We start from the raw sequence: 21,158 nt of genomic DNA, 5'->3' as shown, positions 1-21,158 counted from the left end.
CCTCGACTCAGACAAAATTAGGTGGACAGGTTGGTTGTGTTACAAGGGTGAACCGATTTGATTTTGGTGAACATCTCAATACTATAATTTTTTGCAGTGAGTCGATCTTCACCATTGAGAGAGAGGACCAAAAACTATATGAAGACCACAAGGGGAAAACCAGAGATGTCACTTTTTTATAAATTTCAGGGTTATTGCACCTGCCAATAGTTGGCAACATAAGGTTTCCTCTCACAATATTACTTTAACGAATAACCAGGGGTGTCACATAATTTATATGGTATAAAGTTGAGCCGTGCAATGAAAAAACAAGTGTTGTCAAAGCTGAACAAGTAGAAACCCAGAGTTGTGAGTACTTTACTCCTGGTTATCTCCCTTTCATTCATGTTAACTGTTCCACCGTAATATTCAGAGTTGAGAAACTAAAAAATGAAAGGTTGTAAAACTATCACAGCATAAACTCTGAGCACTACAATGGCCTATTTGGTTATATCATGGGCTCCGTAGTTGGTGCATATCGTGGTTCAAGCCTGGTTAAACCTTTATTGTGACTTTTATGGGACCCACGCCGTGGCTTAATGATTAGCGCGTCTGAGTACCCATCCTCATTCGATGTACCCACCGCCCAATCAACCTGCTTAGGTATATGAGGGAGTCACATGAGGTGACTTCGGCTATCGCGGGGGTGGTTTATCCTTGGTTTCCTCCCGGTTTTCCATCATATTAAGTAGTATGGAGTAAGAAATGGAGAATCCGTCGTCATATAAGTGAAATACCCTTGAGTATGGCGTTGAACACCAATCAAACAAAAAAACAATGACCGTTTAATGTTGAAAAAAATAATCTGTGATCACCAAAGTCATGTAATGTATGCTAATAACCAACAGGCATGAATTTGCTCCACATCCTGGGTTAAAATTGCATGGAAATTATTAAACAAGGGAATAACCAGCGATGTCAGTTTGCAACATTGATTCGTTCTTTGCTCTTAAATTAAATAACACAGAAGCTTGGCAAATGCTACATGCTTAATTTGATCGGCCAATGATCACTCTTCCTTTTACTGGAAAAGAAATCGATATGACAGTTATTAAACAGTCCACCAAAGTCTTGAAACTTTGTTTTTCAGTTTGTTCAAAATTGACTTATCCTGACATCTCTGGTTTTCCCCTTGTGGTCTTCATATATCAAAACTAGGTGGATGAGTTGGGTAGGTGACAAGAACAAGTCGATTCGATTTTGGTTCAGGTCCGAATCCAGATCTGGCCCATCAGTGGTGGGGGTCGTATCTCGTTAAACAAAACGTACATTTTTCAGCGTGGCAGAGGTATTTTAGTTGCTTCCTGTCCAGCATGGATCACCTGATTTATTAATTTGAGAAGCTTTAATCCTCCTTCACTTCAATGCACAAGTATTCCGGTTGCTTGCCACCACTTCTTTATCTTAGAAAGAAGCTTGGAGGTGCTGGAGGTAAGGAAGGGATGGAAGAGGGGCTGTATAGTATAGGACATTGAGGGGAAGGGAGAGAAAGGGGGGCGGGGGGGAATGAAGACAAAAATATATATATATATATATATATATATATATATATATATATATATATATATATATATATATATATATATATATATATATCAAATAATCTGCTTCACAGAATATAATTCATGGAAATCCATCAAAAAGCATCGAGAATTTATTGACATTCAGATGTTAAAATGTGTTATTTACCAGCAGGAGACATGTAGAGTCGGTGGAAATCTCCATGTTGACATTCTATTGGCTCTGTTTACATGGAAAGAAGTTCCAATGTCCAGCTGAACCAGGAAGAAGTTTCTTGTACAGCAATTAACAAGGAGTGGGACATTTTAAAGACATCAGTAAACAAAGGGTGAAGATGGAACAGATTGAAAGAGATTCTTGTACAGCAATCCAAAAACGGATGCAACATTTCCTGACACTTTGGAGCGAAGCATCGGTTGAGAATGTCAGTTAAAGCGAACGACACTTTCGCACACGTTCACAAGGGCACAGCACACGGTGACGATCTTATCAATCAGAGGGACATCCGCTTCGGCAGCATCACACATTACAAAATCGATGGGCAACAGTCCACCCAGAATGGTATATTTGTTCCTGAGGAATCTTAGGACGCGTTCTACGTGCATGTGCACGTGTGCAGTCCTGTTCGTCAACTCGACTTCAATAGGGCAGAGCTGATTGTCACCTTTTCTAAACGCCGGTACCTTGGGTTCGGCACGCATGTGTCCAGCGCTTTTGGAGACATCATATGTCCTCCCAGACAACACAATGTCTTGCGGTAATAACTTATCCAGCAATCCGCAGTTTGCAGTTATACACCCATCGCTGGCCCTTCCACCCCAGGATTTCGACAGGAATGTTATCATCCCTTGAGGGGCCATTCCTATCAGGAATTTCACGGTATTGTGGTGCTTGCAGGAGGACCACGTTTGGGACCGTGCAAGCAAATTGGATGGCTTGTCAATAAGTATTTCAAAACTGTCGATTACGACGACAACATTGTCACCGAAGCTTTGCCTAAAATCCATCGGCATCGTTTTCTGAAGCATCTCTCTGTCTGGCCAGAAAATGAGCGATTTTAGTCGATAAAACATGATGTTGATTACGGATCGAAATGTTTTCGACACCATCGGTTTTGACAATCTGAACCTGTACGCCAAGTCCTGAAAGTGCAAATTCATTTTCAGTTTCATGAGGACCAACACATACTTCTGAAACGCTGTCATGGTTATCTTATTGCTGATCGGAATGAAGGGCTCAATTAGGGAGAATATCATCATCAGTGTGACGTAAGAAGGCAGGCCGGTATAAAACTTCACTTTATCCTTGTCTTGTTCAAATGACACAGGAGAGATGCTCTCATCTTGTAACTGGTTTCTAAGGTTCATATTTTCTGTGATGAGTCTTTGAAGTTCATCTCGCATCATTCGGGCCATTTTTGGAGTCAGGTCGTTCGACTCGGTCTGAATGCCGACTGATATTTTCATTTTCACTGCCGTACTGTTCTCTTCCACCGCCTTCTGCACCTCTTCACGCTTTACCCGTGCATCTTCTGCTTTAATTGGTGTTTTGGGGCGACGACGAATCGGTGTTTTGGGGCGATGACGCAAGTCGAGCAAGCTCTCAGCAGCAGCGACAGCAATCTTCTTTTGATTCCTTCGGCTGTTCCGTTCAAACCTGCACATTGCTGCAGATGCAGGGGATTTCGACATAGTTGAATATCCCATATTCAGAGTCGGGGCCCACTGGGGATTGCTCTGATTGTGCAGAGTGGCCAGTTTGCCTAAAAAGAAACAAAACAAAATAAATAAATAAATAAATAAATAAAATCCGTTTTTAATCTTGTGAAACAAGTAAACCTTAACTAGCATGGATGTACAGTACAATAATCATCCATGTGCATGGATTTTACGAACATTGGCAATGTATGTACGGTACTCCAAGGTGTGTTTTGCGAAAAACAAAATAAATGGTCAATGTGTTCAATATATCCTTGAAAAATGTGGAACATGTTTAAAATAATCAAAACCAACAAGGTGATGAAACATTATTACGTGAACAGTATCAGTCTCAATGGATATCAACTTATCGGACCAGTTTTGTCGAAAACCCAGATATTGGAATCAATCTTAAAGATTTCCAGGAAAAATCCCAAAAATCTACAAATATTTTGTTGGGAACCTTTGGAATAGTTATGCCTGGTGTTGGCTTAATGGTTAGGGTGGTGGGCTTTGGATCCGAGGGTCCTGAGTTCAAATCTGGCTCAGCTGTTGAATTAATGCCAGGTGGGGTTAACTTGGCCTGTCATCCTTCTGAGTTTGGCAAAATGAGTGCCAGCATGCTGGTATCCTGTGTCGGAATGGTGACCCGTCCAGGATTGTGCCCACTAGTCAAGGAGACTGCTTAAGCAGCACCAACACTCTGCACAGAGTATGGTCCCAATCTCCTCCTTCTTTTGAATAGTGTAACTGCATCACTGAGTGAGTGAGAACCTTTTATTTTATTTTTAAAGTTTTGTACGCAGCCTGTCGTTTCTTGTTTGTTTGTTTGTTTCTGAGAGTGGATGTGCCACTAATGCAGTGCCTCCTGAAAGTGAGAGTAGGAATTTGTAATTTATTCAAGGTTTTGGCGATAACTCACTGATAACTGGCGATAACTAAGCCTGGTGTTGGCTTAGTGGTTAGGGTGGCGGCTTGGGATCCCAGTGTCCTGAGTTCAAGCCCCGTTGGCTGCTGAATTAACACCAGGGGGTTGACTCAGCCTGTCATCCTTCCGAGGTCGGCGAAATGAGTGCCAGTGTACTGGTCCCGGTGTATGCCCCGGTTAGAATAGGTGTACCATATCCCTGTGTGTCGTAAGAGGCGACCAGGGTTGGCGTCAGGAAGGGCATCCGGCCATAAAACATTGCCTCACAAAAAGCCAAACCCCTGCACAGCAGGGAAAAATGGCTGTAAAAACGGTCATCACTGACTCTTCGTGATGTACACCGTGGGATCTTTAAAGCCCACCAACCTATGCCTGACAGATGGGATGCCAAATTCAACGTCGATCCGAGGGACGGCACACACATTGATGCGTCACCCTGCTTACAAAACACCAGGATAACAGTTTGTAGCTCAGCCGAGATTAGAACTTTGCCTAGGCGGCTCAGAGGTGAGCGTGCATACCTCTCGGCCACCCTGCGACTGACTAAACCTAACACAAGTCCATTCGGAAGGAAGCATCTAGCCCGAGATAGGCAGTCATCGCACTGCACTGAGCCCAGCGCACAATGTTCGAGTTGTAACATCTTAAAAACTACATGTAAAATGCAGTCAGTCTCAGCAGTCAAGGGTTGCTATTTTTGTAATATTTATGACATTTCTTGAGAAAGTATCTATAATCGGGCAATCCAATCATCGCATTGTCTCAATCCCCTCAGAAATACGAGTACAAGTGTAAGCAGACTGATGAACCAGGAAGAGAGCACGAAAGGATGGTCTTTCCATTTTCCCAAGAAGCCAAACTCTTTGCTGCAGAAGTACATAGCTGTGAATAACAAGACGTTACGTCAAACAAATGCTTTTTGAGCGGTTTATCAACCTTTCAAATTCAAATTATTTGGGCCTTGGTTAGACATTTACAGAGAATGGAAAGAACTAGTGTCAGATGAGATGTGACCAAAAAAAAAAAAAACGAGTTTGTAATATGACTGGCTGGAGAGAAAGGATATGGGTATGGCTGAGGGAAGTATGGGGTTTGAGGAAGGGGAGTAGGAGTAGAGAGAAAGGGTATGGGTGGGAGAAAGCAGGATAGGGGTAGCACAGTATGGAAAGCAAAAATTGTTTAAACCGTGTACAGTTTACTGAGAAATGACACTTTGAAACCCTTTCATTATCATTTTGAAATTTATTATCAGTGGAATTGTGGTTCGAGTGCCCACTTTGAGCCTGGGAGGTCGGTGGTTTGAACCCACCCTGGCCAAGTCATACCAAAGACTTGAAAATAGCACATGCTGCTTCCTCATGACGCCCAACATTTGGAGGACAGAGCACAGACAAAGCCCGTGGGTTGGTAATCAATGGGGGAGGGGGTTTAGTGGGGGAGATTTCTCCTCAATTTCCCCACTGACTGCAGATTGAAAAGTGACTTCATTATGCGGAGGGTGGGTACATTCCAGATATGATAACTACCAATAAGCTGCCAGTCTGCAATGGTTATCACATCAAAATATGATATATATATATATATATATATATATATATATATATATATATATATATATATATATATATATATATATATATATATATATACACACCAATTCAAAAATCATAACTAGGATTGGTTTCCTTAGATGGTACCGCCAAGTGGAATTTCTGGCCTGGGCCCATGGACTAATGAACTGCATGAAGATTTAGTTATATATTAGCTTGATGATCTACACCCCATTGCCCCCAAACATCGAACTGCTTCCTTCTTATTGATATTTTCCGCTTACCATTTTCCAGCGATGAACCGTTGGTTGCGTCCAAGGACTTATTGTAATTATGGAAGGACAAATGCGCCGTTGAAGCATGAAGCCTCTTTCTTTTCTGCACTCTCTTCACTGTTCTCTGGGGATTGCTTGGTGATGCACCCCTCATCTTTGTGCGGCCCATGTTCACCGTCGGTATCCAGTCGGGATTTGTGGTGTCGTAAAGCTTTGCTGCCTTCCCTATAAAAACAAACAAACAAACAAAACGATTCCAAGTCATCTTTCATGTCCGAGAAAACACTCAAGCGACCATATGACCGAAATGAGCAAATCTCTTTTTTCTTCTCTCCCCCCCCCCCCTCTCTCTTTCCTCTCTCTCTTCTCTCAAAAATCTAATAAGCAATTTTCAAAAACTGGAATATCCACCTCTCTCTGACACATACAAATGATTTGGTTATATGTTGATGTACAAGAGACACAGAAGATATGCTTCTTTTTTCTTTCAGAAAACTTTTCTTTTAAACTTTATTGTGGTTTGAGCATCCACTCAGAGTCTGGGAGGTTGCTGCTTCCATTCCAACCCCGATCGAGCCATACCACAGACTTTAAAAATGGTATGTGCCACTTCCGTGCAAGACACTAAACATTTAGATGATACAGTCTGGACCAACCCCCATGGGTTGGCATCCCATGGGGAAAAAGGGGAGGGGGAGAATTAGCCTCATTTTCCCAGCTGACTGTAAATGGAAAAGGGAAGCAACAAGATGGCATCATTGTATCCAGTGCACAAAAAAACAACTTGTGTGCAGAACACACCTTGCGACACAATTGTCTGGAGTAGTCTGATAAATCTGACATTCTGTTGCATTTTTATTTATTTTATTCCTACTGTCGTCATGTAGCGCCAGTAGAAAACAATGAAGAAAAGAGAAAAAGAAAGCCACAGCACGTCAGATTTGTCAGACTAGTCGGACGGACGACGGATTTATCGGACTAGTCCAGACTCTAGAGTTGACAAGTAACTTGTATTAGCATGCACACAATGTACAAGTCAATGCGTAAGAGTCCCGAGGCTATGAGGCCGTGTAATAGGACAGATAAATTAGTCTTTCATAGTTGTGCCAACATATTTTTCCCTGTTCATTTATTACAGCATTTTGGATAATTGTTAATGAATAGCAAGCCAATGGAAGCAGTACCTTCACTTTAGAATAAACCCATTTATGTCGAGTGCATCCATACCTGGCTTGCATGTATGTGGAATCGTACCTGTCCCAGCAGGCTGTTTTCAACGAACAATTCAATAAGCTGCAAAATGTGGGTGCAGGTTTTTTTACATTGTTTGATTTTAAAATTATCTCCTTGCGCCTTGAAATGATGCAATATTAATCTTTAGTAATTTACTTGTATGTCCCTGTAAGTTTCTTTTTTAATGGAAAGGTTCAAGTCACATTTTAGATTTTGTGGACATGGTATAGTCCTTTATTGTGCATACATGTATTGGATTTGTTCACGACTACGACAACGTAGTTTAGGGATAAATAATTGCCTTGTGATTGTTGTGCATACACGGCTCAGAAGCAGAATTTCTTTTCCGCGAAACAATCACAGGAATTAAGACTATCAGTGAGATAGCAAACACATGTGCACAATGCATTTGTACGTACCATATACGGCGCGCGACATCTAATCAATCCACTCTGTGCGAGTCGCTTTCTGGAGATGACGTGAACGGTCATGTGACCTGCGGTTCGCTGAAGTCAACTTTTTTGAGGGGCGGGGGCATAGCAAGTTGTGAAAAGCACTAGAAATGTTTGAAATATTGGTCTAATTATCCCATTTTTGATTTTAAAAAAGAAACATGGGTGATTTCTTCACTAAGAAGGTCAAGTTAATATATAAATAACCAGAAAGTTTTGAGTGTCATGGGGCCTTTAAGTGTCCTGAAGTCGTGGTATGCGGGAACAGTTCTTGATGAGCGACACTCGCTATGTGATGTTCTCTCCGATTTTGCTTGTGGGCAGTTGGACCAGGGAGCGCTGGTGAGTCCACATCCCACATCTGCAAATCTGTGTATTAAAGGTAGATCTGTAGATCTACACAGAAAGATGGCATAGCCAATCATTTTAACATGCATGAAGTGTATGGTTTTTGTTATATTTCTCTAAACATTCATTATATATTTGTTTAGAACTGTGGATTATACTTTTAATAGGCTTAGTGAGTGTGTACGTGATGTGTCAGGTATGTGACATGTCATATTTGTTTGGGGGACGAAAACTGACATGTCTGGTACACGACTCATGCAATTTTTTTTTTGGGGGGGGAGAGGGGGGAGGAGTGGGGAGGTAAAAAAAAAACTGGCATGATTTGTGGGGCACGAAAAGCCGACGCCATTTTGAAAACCCCCCCCAAAAAACAAATAACCAGAGTGGTGTCAAAGCCACCCAATGCTCGCCTGTTTATACATTTATCGTTTTTCGATTTTAAAAGACGAGTGCAATAATATTTTTTTATAAAGCATTGCAGTGAAGTCTGATCCAAATAATTTTAAAGCAATACAAGTCTGAAGACGACAATGGTTCACGAGCGGAATTTGACGATGTAGATTGTTTCAGAAGTCAAGGATGAGACAATGTGATAATGTTTGACCAAGTTATAAAAATGATCAACATGGTGTGGTACGAGTGACAGATTATTAGCTGCAAAATGTCGAAAACCCGGTTTCGTTCAACAACTTTAAAGGTCACAAAACAATGTTGTGGACATTAAAATAAGGAAACAGGATACGTGCTATAGCTTATTGGAGTTAGTTCGTCGAAGAAGGTCGAAAACCCGGTTCGATTCCCACAACTTTGAAAATTTGACCTTTGTGACCTCAAGGTCAAAGGTCAAGCATTATGACCTTTGGTGCAAAACTTCCTCTGGAACATTCCAGGAACAATATAACGTCATATAGGCTATATGGCATTTCACACTCCTCGGATTATCCATACTTTGATGAAATCAGCGTAAAAACACAATTGAAGGGGGCGCCACAGGCAAGGTGTTCGAGATAGAGCAAAATGGTTTCAAGACTTTAGGTGGGGAATGACCTCAAGATTATGCATAAAAAATATTGTCATCCGAGCTCTCAAAGTTTGGGCGGTCGTATGATTTTTATGTCAAAATTCGAAATTTTCTAAGTTCGTGACCTTGACACAAAAATGAAAAAAAAAAAAAAAAAAATAAAAAAATAATCGAGCTCCGTGGGGCTATGCAGGTGCCATTGGGCTAACCAAATACCGAAACCCCAGCCAGATTTGACAAACCCCTCGGAGAAGATGGATTTTATGTCAAAATTCGCAATTTTCGAAGTTCGTGACCTTGTGACCTTGACCTTGGGACGAAAATGAAAAATCGTGCTCTGTGGGGCTATGCAGGTGTCTTTGGGCTAACCAAATACCGAAACCCCAGCCAGATTCGACAAACCCCTCGGAGAAGATAATTTTTTATGTCAAAATTTGCAATTTTCTAAGTTCGTGACCTTGACCCCTAGGAGAAGGATGGATAGGAGACAAACCCCCTAGGAGAAGATGCAAATTGAAATGGGCTACCCTCTAAAAACACGCTTTTTGGGCGTGGCTTCGCCCATAATGGACGCACCACGCCCATTCTCAGGAAAACACAACGAGATCATGATATAAACCTCCCACCAAAATTTTAATAGGATCGGATCAAAACCCATGGAGCTATGCTCGGGACAGACAGACAGACAGACACACAACAATAACGAATATAGTGGTCACTTATTTTTTTCGTGAACCAATATGTGTTGGTATATTGTAATCAGTAAACAAGAGGTCCACACGAGGAATTCAAAACTTACAGAGGGGCGAACTTTCTCGCTGCAAAAAGTCAACAAAGGCTTTCTGAGGTGGGAAATGCCGATGGCCCGAACTGGAAGACGAACTTGAAGACTGGGTTAACACACAGACAGTGGATGGTTGGGGTGTTTCCACTGTCCATTAGACTCAAAGCAAGATCGATCACTTTTTGTGGCTAATTTTCGGACGTTTTTGCGCTTGGTTTTTTTGTGCAACATTTGCGGCTTATAAACCAGTGCGGCTTGTGTGTGTTTAAATTCCAGATTTTTTTTAATTTAGGGGATGCGGCTTATATAACGATGCGCTCAATGGTCCGAATTTTATGGTACTTGCCTTGCCATGAGAAATGCATCTAAAAGAAAAAGTAATATGGAGTGTTGGGAGTTAGAGTGCGGACAGGAACTGATGGAAAACAGCATCCTGGTTGCCATGGCAACCACTTTAGATGATGAACGTATGTCGCGACACACCGTCTCCACAGTCTGTACCTACGTACCAAATAGGAAACGTGAAAATTGAAAACTTTGGGAGTTAGAGTGTGGACAGGAACAAATGGAAAACAGCATCCTGGTTGCCATGGCAACCACTTTAGATGACGAACGTACTGTATGTCGGGACACACCGTCTCCACAGTCTGTACCTATACCAAATATGAAAAGTGAAAGTTGAAAACTTTGGGAGTTAGAGTACGGACGGACGGACAGACGACCGGTATCACATAATACGCCCCGATATATATATATATATATATATATATATATATATATATATATATATATATATATATATATATATATATATATATATATATATATATATATATATATATATATATATATCTCGGGCGTATAAAAAAAGTGTGGTGGATAAAAATATTACAAAGGAAAAAATAACTTGCACCAAAAACTTTAACATTTTCACGCTCAAGCTGATGCTGACGCTGACGCTCACGCCGGGGGTATCGCTATAGCTCTCTGTTCTTCGAACAGGCGAGCTAAAATGGGCCTCCTCTTCCCATCTTTTTTTATTGAGACGATCAACTGGTATATTTCATTTTTTTTACTTGGCCTAAACTACTATTTGACAAGCTTTTGCAATATTTGGGGGGCTAAAAAAAAAAAGAGAAGAAATATGAAGCACAGCAACTTGATCAATGATGAGTGTTAATATAAGTGAAATAGAGTCGGCAAACAAAATTTGGTCCTGGAAAGTTAAAAGGCTTTGGCCGCGTGGCATGGAGGGGGGGGGGGCTCCGGTCGCGCGGCAAGGGGGCGCGGGCTCCGGACGCGTGGCAAGGGGGCGCGGGCTCCGGCCACGCGGCAAGAGGGAGAGGAGGTTACACAGTCGGAGTGTCTTTTTCCCCACCCCTTGGTTAGAATGGGGGTAAAATTGCATGAATCAATGTGAGAACCAAAATTTAATCACACATTCTCTCGGTGGAAATGGTTGTACACCATGTTCACGGGATTCTGCTCTGCTCGAGTGGCCCGCAATTCTATTCTTGTGATGGTGTTTTCAAAGTGCAGCATTTTTGATCATTTACAGACAGATGCAGCCACAGATATACAGACAGAAGATTACATTATGTGAACGTCTATTGTCGAATTGAATGTAATTTAAGAAAATGCGTCCCCATCTACAATCCATCAACATCATGAAAATTACTGGGTTTGATCAAAAAGGTGCTTTTTATGAATTAGATTACAATCTATGAAAAAGTCGGTCAAGGACACGAATCAAGTATCATGTGCACAACTTCAATGCAGGCACACTATTATGATGGTCTACACTCTCCACCATACCAACATCACACTACACAACACTATCACCCAGGTACACCATCAACACATCTTGTAAAGGTGAAGCGGTCTTTGAGATCCCACATTGGTAAAATTGAGAGAGACCGCCATTTGACCTCGACATTCAACTCGGAGGGGAATGATGGAAATCAAATTTAAATGCGCCTTGCTCAAGGCTATCAAGAGCAGACAATTTCGCTCTGATCGGACAAGCCTTCGTCGAGTTTTGATGAAAAATGTTAAAACATCAATAATTGGGTCATGACCTCAAAATTAGGTCAAGGTCAAAGCATTGCGTCATCCTAACCGACTTTTAATTGCCATTATTGATGCAGAATTTCATCTCTCCGGGATAAAGCTCAGCCATTGGCAGGGAAGGAAGACATGAAGAAGAAAAGAAGAAAAAAAAAAACCCGAAATGGTGGTTTAGTACTTCGAGGGGAGGGGGCGGGGGGGGTCTAAGAAGCTCTGAGGTGCCAGTAAAACTGGGTGGGGGGGGGGCATGCAACTGTAGAAACAAACCAGCAAGAAGAAGAAAATTTTGTGATGAACTAAAACCCCGACATACCCGATATGAAGTGGTCAGAACATATCCGAGTGTGCTTTGACGGTGTGAAACACTCTCGCCTTATGTTCGCCATCCACCGAGCACGTCTCGTCTCCGTAAGTTCTTTTGTTTTTGTCTCCTTGGCCCGTGATGACCGATGGCAGTAAGAAATACGACTTCTTGTCCCTATTTGATCGGTTTGAGCACCCAAACACCGCACAACTGTTAACCATCGTGCTTGTCACAATCAGGCTCGTCACAATCGTGCTCGTCACAATCGTGCTCGTCACAATCGTGCTCGTCACAATCGTGCTCGTCACAATCAGATCAACATCTCGTGGACGATATCATCGAGAGAATCACTCGGGCGTTCCAATGCACGCCGTCGCACCCTGTTGATCACACGGACCGTTACCTCCAACATGGCGGCGTCGACACGCATGCGTGACGTCATAGTGAATCTGCCCGCGGGACACGTGCGCACGCAAGTTCCCGCCGGAACTCATTTTAAAATACACGATGGACGTTTCTCTCACGGAAAAGCACAAATCAAAACAAGAAAAGAAGAAGAAGAAACAACAACAAGTCTTGCATGGGGAAATACTTACCACTGATGAAATGGTCGCTACACACACGAATCTCTTTCTTGCCGTCATCAAGGAGATCGGCGCGTGCAATGTTGTTGAACCACTTTTCCCGCCGTTTCCTTGACAATTCCTCGGTTTGAGTTCCTTGATTGGTTATAATTCCCGGCACGCGATAAAACGATCGATCCTTCTCTCTGCTCGCGCGATTCGAGCACCCCAAGACGGCACAAAAGCACGGCATTGTCACTCGGACATCGCGCACCGGGCTCGCGTTTACTTCCCGTCGTGAACACGCCGCTCGGTCTCCCGTAATGGCGGCAACGTTGCGCGAACGCCGCCGTTCTCACGGCGGAAGTGCGTCATTCGAAACCGGAAGTGGATCCGATTTGGAAACCGGAAGTGCCGTGTTTTTTTTGTGAGGAAACACGATTTGAAAATGTAATTTTAAATGCATTAAATAATTATATCCCTTTACCGGCGATGCCGGCGTGCCGAGCCACTCGTGAATCAGTTTAATAAGTGTTCCGTCTATTTTTGTAGCAACACGATTTTAAAAAATTTAAACAGCGTATTATTAAAATTATATAATTATTATGTCACACACTTACCGGACATGAAGTGATCCGAGCACACACGAGTGTAAGGATAATTTGACGATTTCAAATCATCCCGAGCGATGCGAGCGAGCCACGCCGATTGTCTCTGACTCGATAATTCCAAGGTCCGTTCACCCTGAGAGACTATTATCGAGGGCAGCTTGTAAAACGATCGATCTCTCTCTCGATCTGCCCGATTGTGACAGCCGACGACGGCGCAGAAGTTCACCATTATCAATTATCCTAATCTGTGCGCTTTTTGGTGTTTCACCGTTATCCCCCCCCCCCCGACGTCGATGCGGAAGAAACTCCCATTCCTCGGTAATGGCGGATACGCACGATAGCCGATGACGTCACGAAAAAAACCCTCTCAAGAATGCGTGATTGGTCAATCCTCGATCGGCTTGACCTATCCGGCTGACGTGAGGCGTCAGCTGACCCGCGTGACGTCACGCGCCTCAAGATGGCCGAAGAGCATCGGGTGCGGGGGTTTACCGCTCCGTGCCTCACGGAGGGGACGAACGGCGACGGTCACGACGAATGCGACGACTGTGACGAGGGCTCGTTTCGTGACGGTTGGGACAAGTGCGAGGAAGTCGAGAAACCGGGCCCGAGGCTCGTGCGTGTCGTCAAGGCGGACACGGGCTACGGTTTTAACGTGAGGGGACAGGTAGGCGAGAGAGGTCTTGTGTTTCGTGACGTATTATTATTATTATTATTATTATTATTATTATTATTTCTCGCGGGAATATCGGCCCTTGGCGGCGTCGCTCAGGTGTTGAGTGTGTGTCCCGCGATCGTTTTTACCTTTGAGCGCAGGTGAGTGAGGGCGGAACGTTGCGAAGCATCCACGGAGCGCTGTACGCGCCTCTGCAGCACGTGAGCGCGGTCCTGCCCGGAGGAGCTGCCGACGGAGCGGGGGTCCGCAGGGGGGATCGCATCCTCGCCGTGTGGGTAACAACATGCACCCGGTCGGTGTTCGTCTTGCGGAGCGGGATCGGATAAAAATCACCAAACATGGTCCTCATTGGATGGATCTCCCAAATACCTTGTGTTGTTGTGACAACAGTGACGTCACATGACACTCACCTGTAAATAGTGCTTGGGAAGTGAACTTTAACCCCCCCACCCCCCTACCCCCACACCCCCACTCCCTTCACCCTCGGTGATTCACCAAACAAGCTTAAGTGGAATCATTGTTATCCAGCATGACTGTCTCTGCAGCCATGAAGTTGTCCAGGTGCAGGTAAGTTCCCCTTGATGATTTATAGATGTGAAGTAATCCCACCGTGGAACACGAAACCAGCAGTTTATTGATGTACATCATGAGAGATGAGTGCGGTAACCGAGAGGTTAAAGATGTCGGGGAGGAGAAGGATCTTGAGGAGTACGACTCGACCCAAGCTTGTCCTCGAGTTGTACAGCTGTACCATAGTAAAGCTGATGCTGCCGAGAACCAGCTCCAAGATTGGCATCGCTACATAGGACGGGGCTAGTTCTACTGTCCATATCAATTGTGTGTCCACCATTGCAATACTGCAATACAGTTTGCTCCATTTTCGATAAAAAGTTTGCCCCTCCCCCCTGCCCCCCAAAAAAATTTTTGCTTCTTTATCTCCCATCCCCTGCACCCAAAGCCTCCTCCCCTCCCTCTTCATTAACAGTGTGGACCTCAAATATCCGAGGCCTTTGCTTAAACCTTGAAGGTCTTTCCATACAGATTGCCACTGCCTCACAGAAACTTTCCTCCCTCAAGATGTCTCTGACTCCCCAAGTATCTCTCCCTGATTACTCCCTCCTGGTATGACAGACCTGATCCTTGTCCTGGTGGAGGAGTTGCTCTCTTCATCAAAGACTATTCCTCACTCTCCATGCACTGCCCTCACTCCCCCCACACCCCCAGGAATACCTCTGGCTACGGCTTCCCCTCCACTCCCACCTCATGTTTATATGTGTACTGTACCGTCCACCTAACGGTGATGACTCCATCTACACCTCACTGTCCTAAAACATGGACCATCTTCTATCTTCTCATACAAACTCTCTCTTCCTCACATGTGGTGACTTCAATTGTCATCATGCCAGTTGGCTGGGTGTGGGTACCTCTCTCAACTGTCATGGCACTTCTGCGACTCATTGGGACTGACTCAATCGGTCAACTTCCCGACCCGGATCTCAACCAACATCTCTTCTGGATCTGATTTTGACAAATTTCCCTGAAAATATCTGCTGTTCTTCCTCCACTCCAATCGGTTCCGCTCCAATATGGATCCCCCCTCCCCCACCCCTCATCGTTACCTGCATCCCTCGTTTGTCTGTCTACATCTATTTTCTCCCTTGGCTCCAGCTCTTCCATGAGACTTGACTTTGGTCCCCCTTCGTTGTACTTTTTTGTTTACAGACTGGTTCCAGAACGAGAATGATTGAAGGTGCTCGACACGCACTCAAGCATATAGACGACAGAGCAGAAATCTTCAGAGAGCTGGATAACGTAGACGTCCGGAGGTCGAGAGGTCATTCACTTGAGTTGAGAAAAACAAATTTCAAACAAAAATAAGAGGGAGTCTCTTTTCTGTAAGGAATATCAATTGGAATTCTCTCTTCGGTTGTGTAATCGAGTTAGTCCCTCAAATCGGTTTAAGTCTCTGCTTGGGAATCACTTATCTCACCATATGTTGGAGTTCCAGACACCATGACGAGCGGAAAATGAGCATCACTTTCCATCTCTCAACGCAGTAAATCCTTCGATCCCTGACAGTGTAATCCGTATCCGTAGCAGCGCTCTGGTGCTATTCCGTCTGTAACAGCTCGAGTGCTAATACTCCATGTTTATTTTTTTTGATTACTGTACTTCTGTCACCGAAAGTGGAAGGAGGTTATATTTTCGTCCCTGTCTGTCTGTGTGTCTGTTTGTGTGCGCGATATCTCAAAAAAGTGGTCGATGGATTCAGCCGAAACTGGGTGGACATGTTGGGAGCGTGACGAGGAAGAAGTGATCCAATTTTGGTGAAGATCCGAATCCGGATCCGGATCTGATAATTTTTTTTGAGTGATTCTTTACCATTGAGAGATCGGGCCAAACTGATATGTAGCGTGGTATCTCAAAAAGTTGTGGACGGGTTGGGTGTGGGACAAGGACGAATTGATTCGATTTTGGTGAAGACCTGAATCCGAATGCGAGGATTATTTAATTTTTTTTTAAGTGATTCTTCCCCATTAAGAGATGGGGCCAACAAACGATATATAGCATGATGTTTCAACAATGTATTGGGCCCGGTATGTTCTCGTGGATCAGGCATTGCCTGGCGGAGGTATGCGCTCTACCGAGTTCCCTTCTAGTTTGTCTTTTGTTTTTGCTCATAACACTTTCACAATGTGTGGCTTTCGGTTCCCCTCGGTGATGAGAGGAACGCTCCGGCCATGTGGGGAAGGATTGGAACTCGAATGTTATTGATACTTTTCAAGTGTGCATTTATGCATTTGTATGTGATTCTTTCATGGCCGATTTGTTGCACCTAGAGGCCCCAAATTCGGGGTCTAAGTACTTCAGTATCTGGGCAAGGTTTTAAGTTAACCCCCCTCCCCCCCTCCACCAACAAGGCAATTCTCTGTATGTAAGTGTACATCCGAAAATCAACAAACTGACCTCAAACGAGGAAATGAGACCATTTGGCCTCTCATTGCCGTGGTGCACTCCCGGGTTAATTTTTGCTCCAGCTTTTTATACATTAATCTTCTTGATAGTTCACTAAAGTTTAAATAACCTGGTATCGATAAGTAAAGGAAGCAGGGCTTTAGCTTTTTTCATTGAGGGATAAATTAAAAGAGGTGGTGTTAAACCTGTATTTAATGACACCTCATCGAGAGTATTGTGTACAGTTTTGGTCACCACCTCTTCGGAAGGATTTGGCCGCCATAGAGAGGGTTCAGCATGGACCTACAATATTGATTTTGGGACGAGACCCTCACATGGATATTGGCACGACTGGTGGTAGCTCAGGTATGTATCTGTGTACGGTAGCGGTTGTGATGTTTATGTTAGTGTCTCGTCGAAAGGTGAATGTGCTATCTGTGGTTGTTCCTTTCCTCACCCTCTGACCAGGCCTGGCCAGCCGGTTACAGAGTGTGTAATGTTTACAATATATATCCTCTGCCCCATACTAATTTTAAATTTATCCTAATTTTGTGCCATTTGACAGGCAAGGTGTCAAATATCACAGATACGAGCATCAAACTGTGACGGCATTGTAAGGAAAGCTGATAACACGGTGAAAATGCAGAGGGTTGTGTCATGAATGTCTGATGCTGAAGAAAGTGGATACAAATGCTTCTATGATATAGTTTCCCTTCCAGATGATACATTGACTTCACTACAATCTTCTATTTTAATGACTGCGATTATTCCCACGTCCTTGTGGGGTTGGTTGGGCGAAGCTTGGCCCAAGTCTTTCACAAACTGGTTGGCCAGGCTTAACGTTCAACTTAGGTTGGAGAAGGAATTTGAATTTGGCCATGTTGCCGCCGATAACTCGCTGTTATGTTGTTGCCACTGACACTCTTTGTGAAGGACACCATGGGATCTTTAATGTCCAGCAACGAATTCCGACAGACGGGACGGCATGCACATTGATGAAACACCGGGACGACAGTTTATAGCTGGGTCGGGATTCGAACCCAGGTTGGACAGCTTAGAGGCGAGTGTGCGTACGTCGAAGCCATCCTACCAGCCATATTGATTTCACGGTCATCATGTTGCGGAAATCAAAACCTTAATTTGTGTAAAACTCCACTCCATGCAGGTCATGCAACACGAGGTCTTTGTTTCTTAACATGCATCAAATGTAATGTCCCATTAATTCTGATTGTGGTAAGAAAGGCTGTGCCATTGTTGTGAAGTCTGATACCCAGAGTGCCCCAGGAAGTGATGCTGCTTCCACCAAGGTGTGTGTGTGTGTGTGTGTGTGTGTGTGTGTGTGTGTGTGTGTGTGTGTGTGTGTGTGTGTGTGTGTGTGTGTGTGTGTGTGTGTGTGTGTGTGTATGTGTGTGTGTGTGTGTTTTTCCACTATGAGCCTTACCATGTTGTTGTTTTTTTTTTTTCATTGGGTTTTTGTAAACCTTTAATTTATATATTTTAAAAAGTTTTCTGAAGGAAGTTAAGTTATTCCTTGTATTGCTTTCTGACATTGTCAGGTAGTTTTGGAATGATGTGATTAGCAGCTGAAGGCACCCCTGCCCACAGTTTTCCCAGTCAAGCTTGACCCTAACCATAACCTCGACTCTGGTGTGAGAGTGCTGAGAAGTTACACAGTTTGTGTTCGCCGGGTACAGTTGGCCCTAAACTGCCAGCACGTCTTGAAGTCGTGATACAGGTGATAAAGTGTGAGGCTTTCTCGTATTTTGATCATATGATGCTTTGGCGGTGAGAACACCAGTCGTCCAACACACATTTTCTGTATGTCCAGTCTTGACTCGAGAAGGTCCAGTTGAAATGATTTAATCTGAAATGCGAGCTCACGTTAAGAGTCTAACGTTTTATTCACAAATCCAGGATGGACTTTTACATCATTCGGTGACCGCTTGTCCCATTTCCTCTCTGGTCACGGTGCTAGCCCTCCCTGTTCCACCCCTCGAGGTGCTTGATTATACGCCGCACGTATAATTTGGAGAAATGAATTTCTTTTCATTTTCCACCACTTTCCTCAAAAATCTTGCAAATTTTTTCTTCTCTTTGCTGTTTTATCCTACCCCACCTCATTTGTGCCGTCGACGTTAGACGAGTCCATATTAAGTGTAATGATATGAAATATTTCATCAAACTCCCCACAAATGTTCTGACACACTTTCTAAACAAAAATGAAAGATGAAAGTTCATTACAATGTCATTGTTAATGTTTGGAACCATAAGGGCCAAAATAACTCTTTTATTCATTAATCGATTATTAGCGAACGCAGTGAGCTTCATACTTAACGCGTGCACGTGAGAGAATAGGAAACAACAACAACAACAACAACAACACAATACCCCTGACTATTTGGAATCCGTGTCGTTAGCTATGACCTTTTGCTTCCGGTTGTTGTTAAACGCTGTGCGGTGTATAAACACGATTGGGTTTTTTTTCTATCTTGTGAATATTACTTAACGCGGGGCACATGAGAGAATAGGAAACAACAAAAAACAACACAATACCCTGGCAATTGTGAATCCGTGTCGTTGGCAATGACCATTTTGCTTCCGTTTTTTGTTTTGTTTCTGTTTTTTTTTTGTTTCCGGTTTTTGTCGTGGGGAATGATGCATGCTGGGAGATCATGACCGGAAGTGTTTATTTATTTACTCAATTATTTTTTTTCCCAAAGTTAATTTTATACTTCCGAAAGTGATTTTTTTTTTTTTTCATGACAGGAAGTGCTTATTTTGTATTTAACATTTCCGGGAGTGATTTTGAAACTCTTTCCGGAACTTTTAATTTATTTTATTCTTGACCAGAAGTGATCGTTTATTTATTTATTCAATTATACCCAAAGTTAATTTTAATAACGATATCTCCCGCATCATCAAAAATATTTTTTAATCGTGATTTACATTATTTGATCGCTGATCTCGAATCCAGGCCGAAGTAACCGGAAATTGCATCAAAATCATCAGCTGTGCGGCGCTTGCACGTACCACGGTGTAGTTGGCAAGTATACAGTTGTGAACAAGTTTTATGTAAAGTAAGAAGAATTCTACGTTCGCTTCTAGACTTTGCCTATTCCATATTATTCTGATCGTTCTTTATTTATTCCGTTGTTTAAATGGACACCCAACATCAGGTTTCCCTGAACTTTAACATTTGATTACGTGTGATTAAATAATGTACTTGGTACTTGTTTATATATCAAATGAGTTTGTTTTATTTCAAAATGCTGAGGGAGCCATCATTAACGGAGCTGCCTCTAAGTTACTGGGTGAACCTGTTTTTATTATTCTTATAGTTTCTCTACATTGTTTTAAAATTTTTATTATAGTTTACGAGGCTCATGGAGGAGTGAGGGCAGAATGGAAGGGGACACAATGGAAAGGGGGAAACACCAACAACAGAGTAGAAGTGAGTGAGATCAAGGGGACACGTGGAGGTGAAGCAGCTGTACACAAGTTGAATAAAAAACAGCAAGAGGGGGGAGGGGAAAATGGGGATGAAACAAAAAAAAAACAAAGAAAAAAAACAACTGCCACCTAACGAATGAAAAGAGGTGAGGGAGGGGGTTGAAAAAATATATCACAATAACTTGGAAAAAGGGGGTGCTTGGGATTGAGGCCATTTGGGATCATTTCAGGATTTAATCATGATCTGAGATTTCTTTTTCACTTTATTTTCATATTTGAGTAGGCTTGGAGGATAATGTAGACCAGCATTTCTCAACCTTTTTACCCTTGTGGAACCCTTGAAATAGTTTTCATGTCTCAGGGAACCCCTGCATAAAAATTATTATATACCATTATTAATATCTAGCTCTTTTATATTTTTATCGTAGTTCACGTGGTAAATATAATATATTTTTTCGGATACCTGGTTGAAGGAAAAAATGACCCCCTTTTTGACAAATTTATTGGCGATGAAAAAAAAAAAAACATACTGCTCGTTTATGAGACCTCACACCGAGGTTTTAATTCACATAATTCACATAAAAAATAAAAAAGTCTGTTTGTGTAGCGTGTACCTCCATGGGACGCTCCGCCTAAACGTTCCCACCTCGAGAGTTGACGCGTTATCTCAGGCTTGGTCACTTT

At 43.0% G+C, this 21,158-nt stretch overlaps 2 protein-coding genes across 12 annotated transcripts in view; one reads left to right on the top strand and one right to left on the bottom strand.

Moving 5' to 3' along the window:
• Window positions 1-6: 6 nt before the first annotated feature.
• Window positions 7-13,737, bottom strand: LOC147023959 (uncharacterized). Of its 11 annotated transcripts, none has more exons than XR_015060489.1 (5): window positions 13,403-13,736; window positions 7,928-8,056; window positions 6,020-6,235; window positions 1,729-3,322; window positions 7-1,493 (listed from the first exon to the last, which is right to left on the bottom strand). XR_015060489.1 is itself a non-coding variant. In XM_085890027.1 (5 exons), the coding sequence occupies exons 4-5, from the start codon at window positions 6,177-6,179 to the stop codon at window positions 1,986-1,988; spliced, it is 1,497 nt and encodes a 498-aa protein (XP_085746153.1). In that variant the 5' UTR covers window positions 6,180-6,235; window positions 7,928-8,091; window positions 12,229-12,599; window positions 12,816-12,950; the 3' UTR covers window positions 1,676-1,985. The 11 variants fall into 11 exon arrangements, 10 of the variants coding, with proteins under 10 accessions (XP_085746153.1, XP_085746155.1, XP_085746146.1 ...); XM_085890027.1 differs by lacking the exons at window positions 7-1,493; window positions 13,403-13,736 and adding exons at window positions 12,229-12,599; window positions 12,816-12,950 and having other exon boundaries at window positions 1,676-3,322; window positions 7,928-8,091; XM_085890029.1 differs by lacking the exons at window positions 7-1,493; window positions 13,403-13,736 and adding exons at window positions 12,229-12,599; window positions 12,816-12,950 and having other exon boundaries at window positions 1,676-3,322; window positions 7,928-8,064.
• Window positions 13,738-13,807: 70 nt separating this feature from the next.
• The window catches only part of LOC147023958 (sorting nexin-27-like), a 29,413-nt gene continuing 22,062 nt past the window's right edge, over window positions 13,808-21,158 (top strand). The window contains exons 1-2 of the mRNA XM_085890031.1: window positions 13,808-14,060; window positions 14,210-14,340. Coding sequence (XP_085746157.1) covers window positions 13,854-14,060; window positions 14,210-14,340 — 338 coding nt within the window. The 5' untranslated portion in view covers window positions 13,808-13,853. The remainder of the gene's footprint in view (window positions 14,061-14,209; window positions 14,341-21,158) is intronic.

The sequence above is a fragment of the Eptatretus burgeri genome, chromosome 7, assembly GCF_056783735.1.
Source record: "Eptatretus burgeri isolate ZD-2024b chromosome 7, Ebu_testis_v1, whole genome shotgun sequence".
In the NCBI taxonomy this organism is placed as follows: Eukaryota; Metazoa; Chordata; class Myxini; order Myxiniformes; family Myxinidae; genus Eptatretus; species Eptatretus burgeri.
The sequence above is the reverse complement of the archived record's forward strand: the minus strand, read 5'-3'. Positions and strand labels throughout refer to the sequence as shown.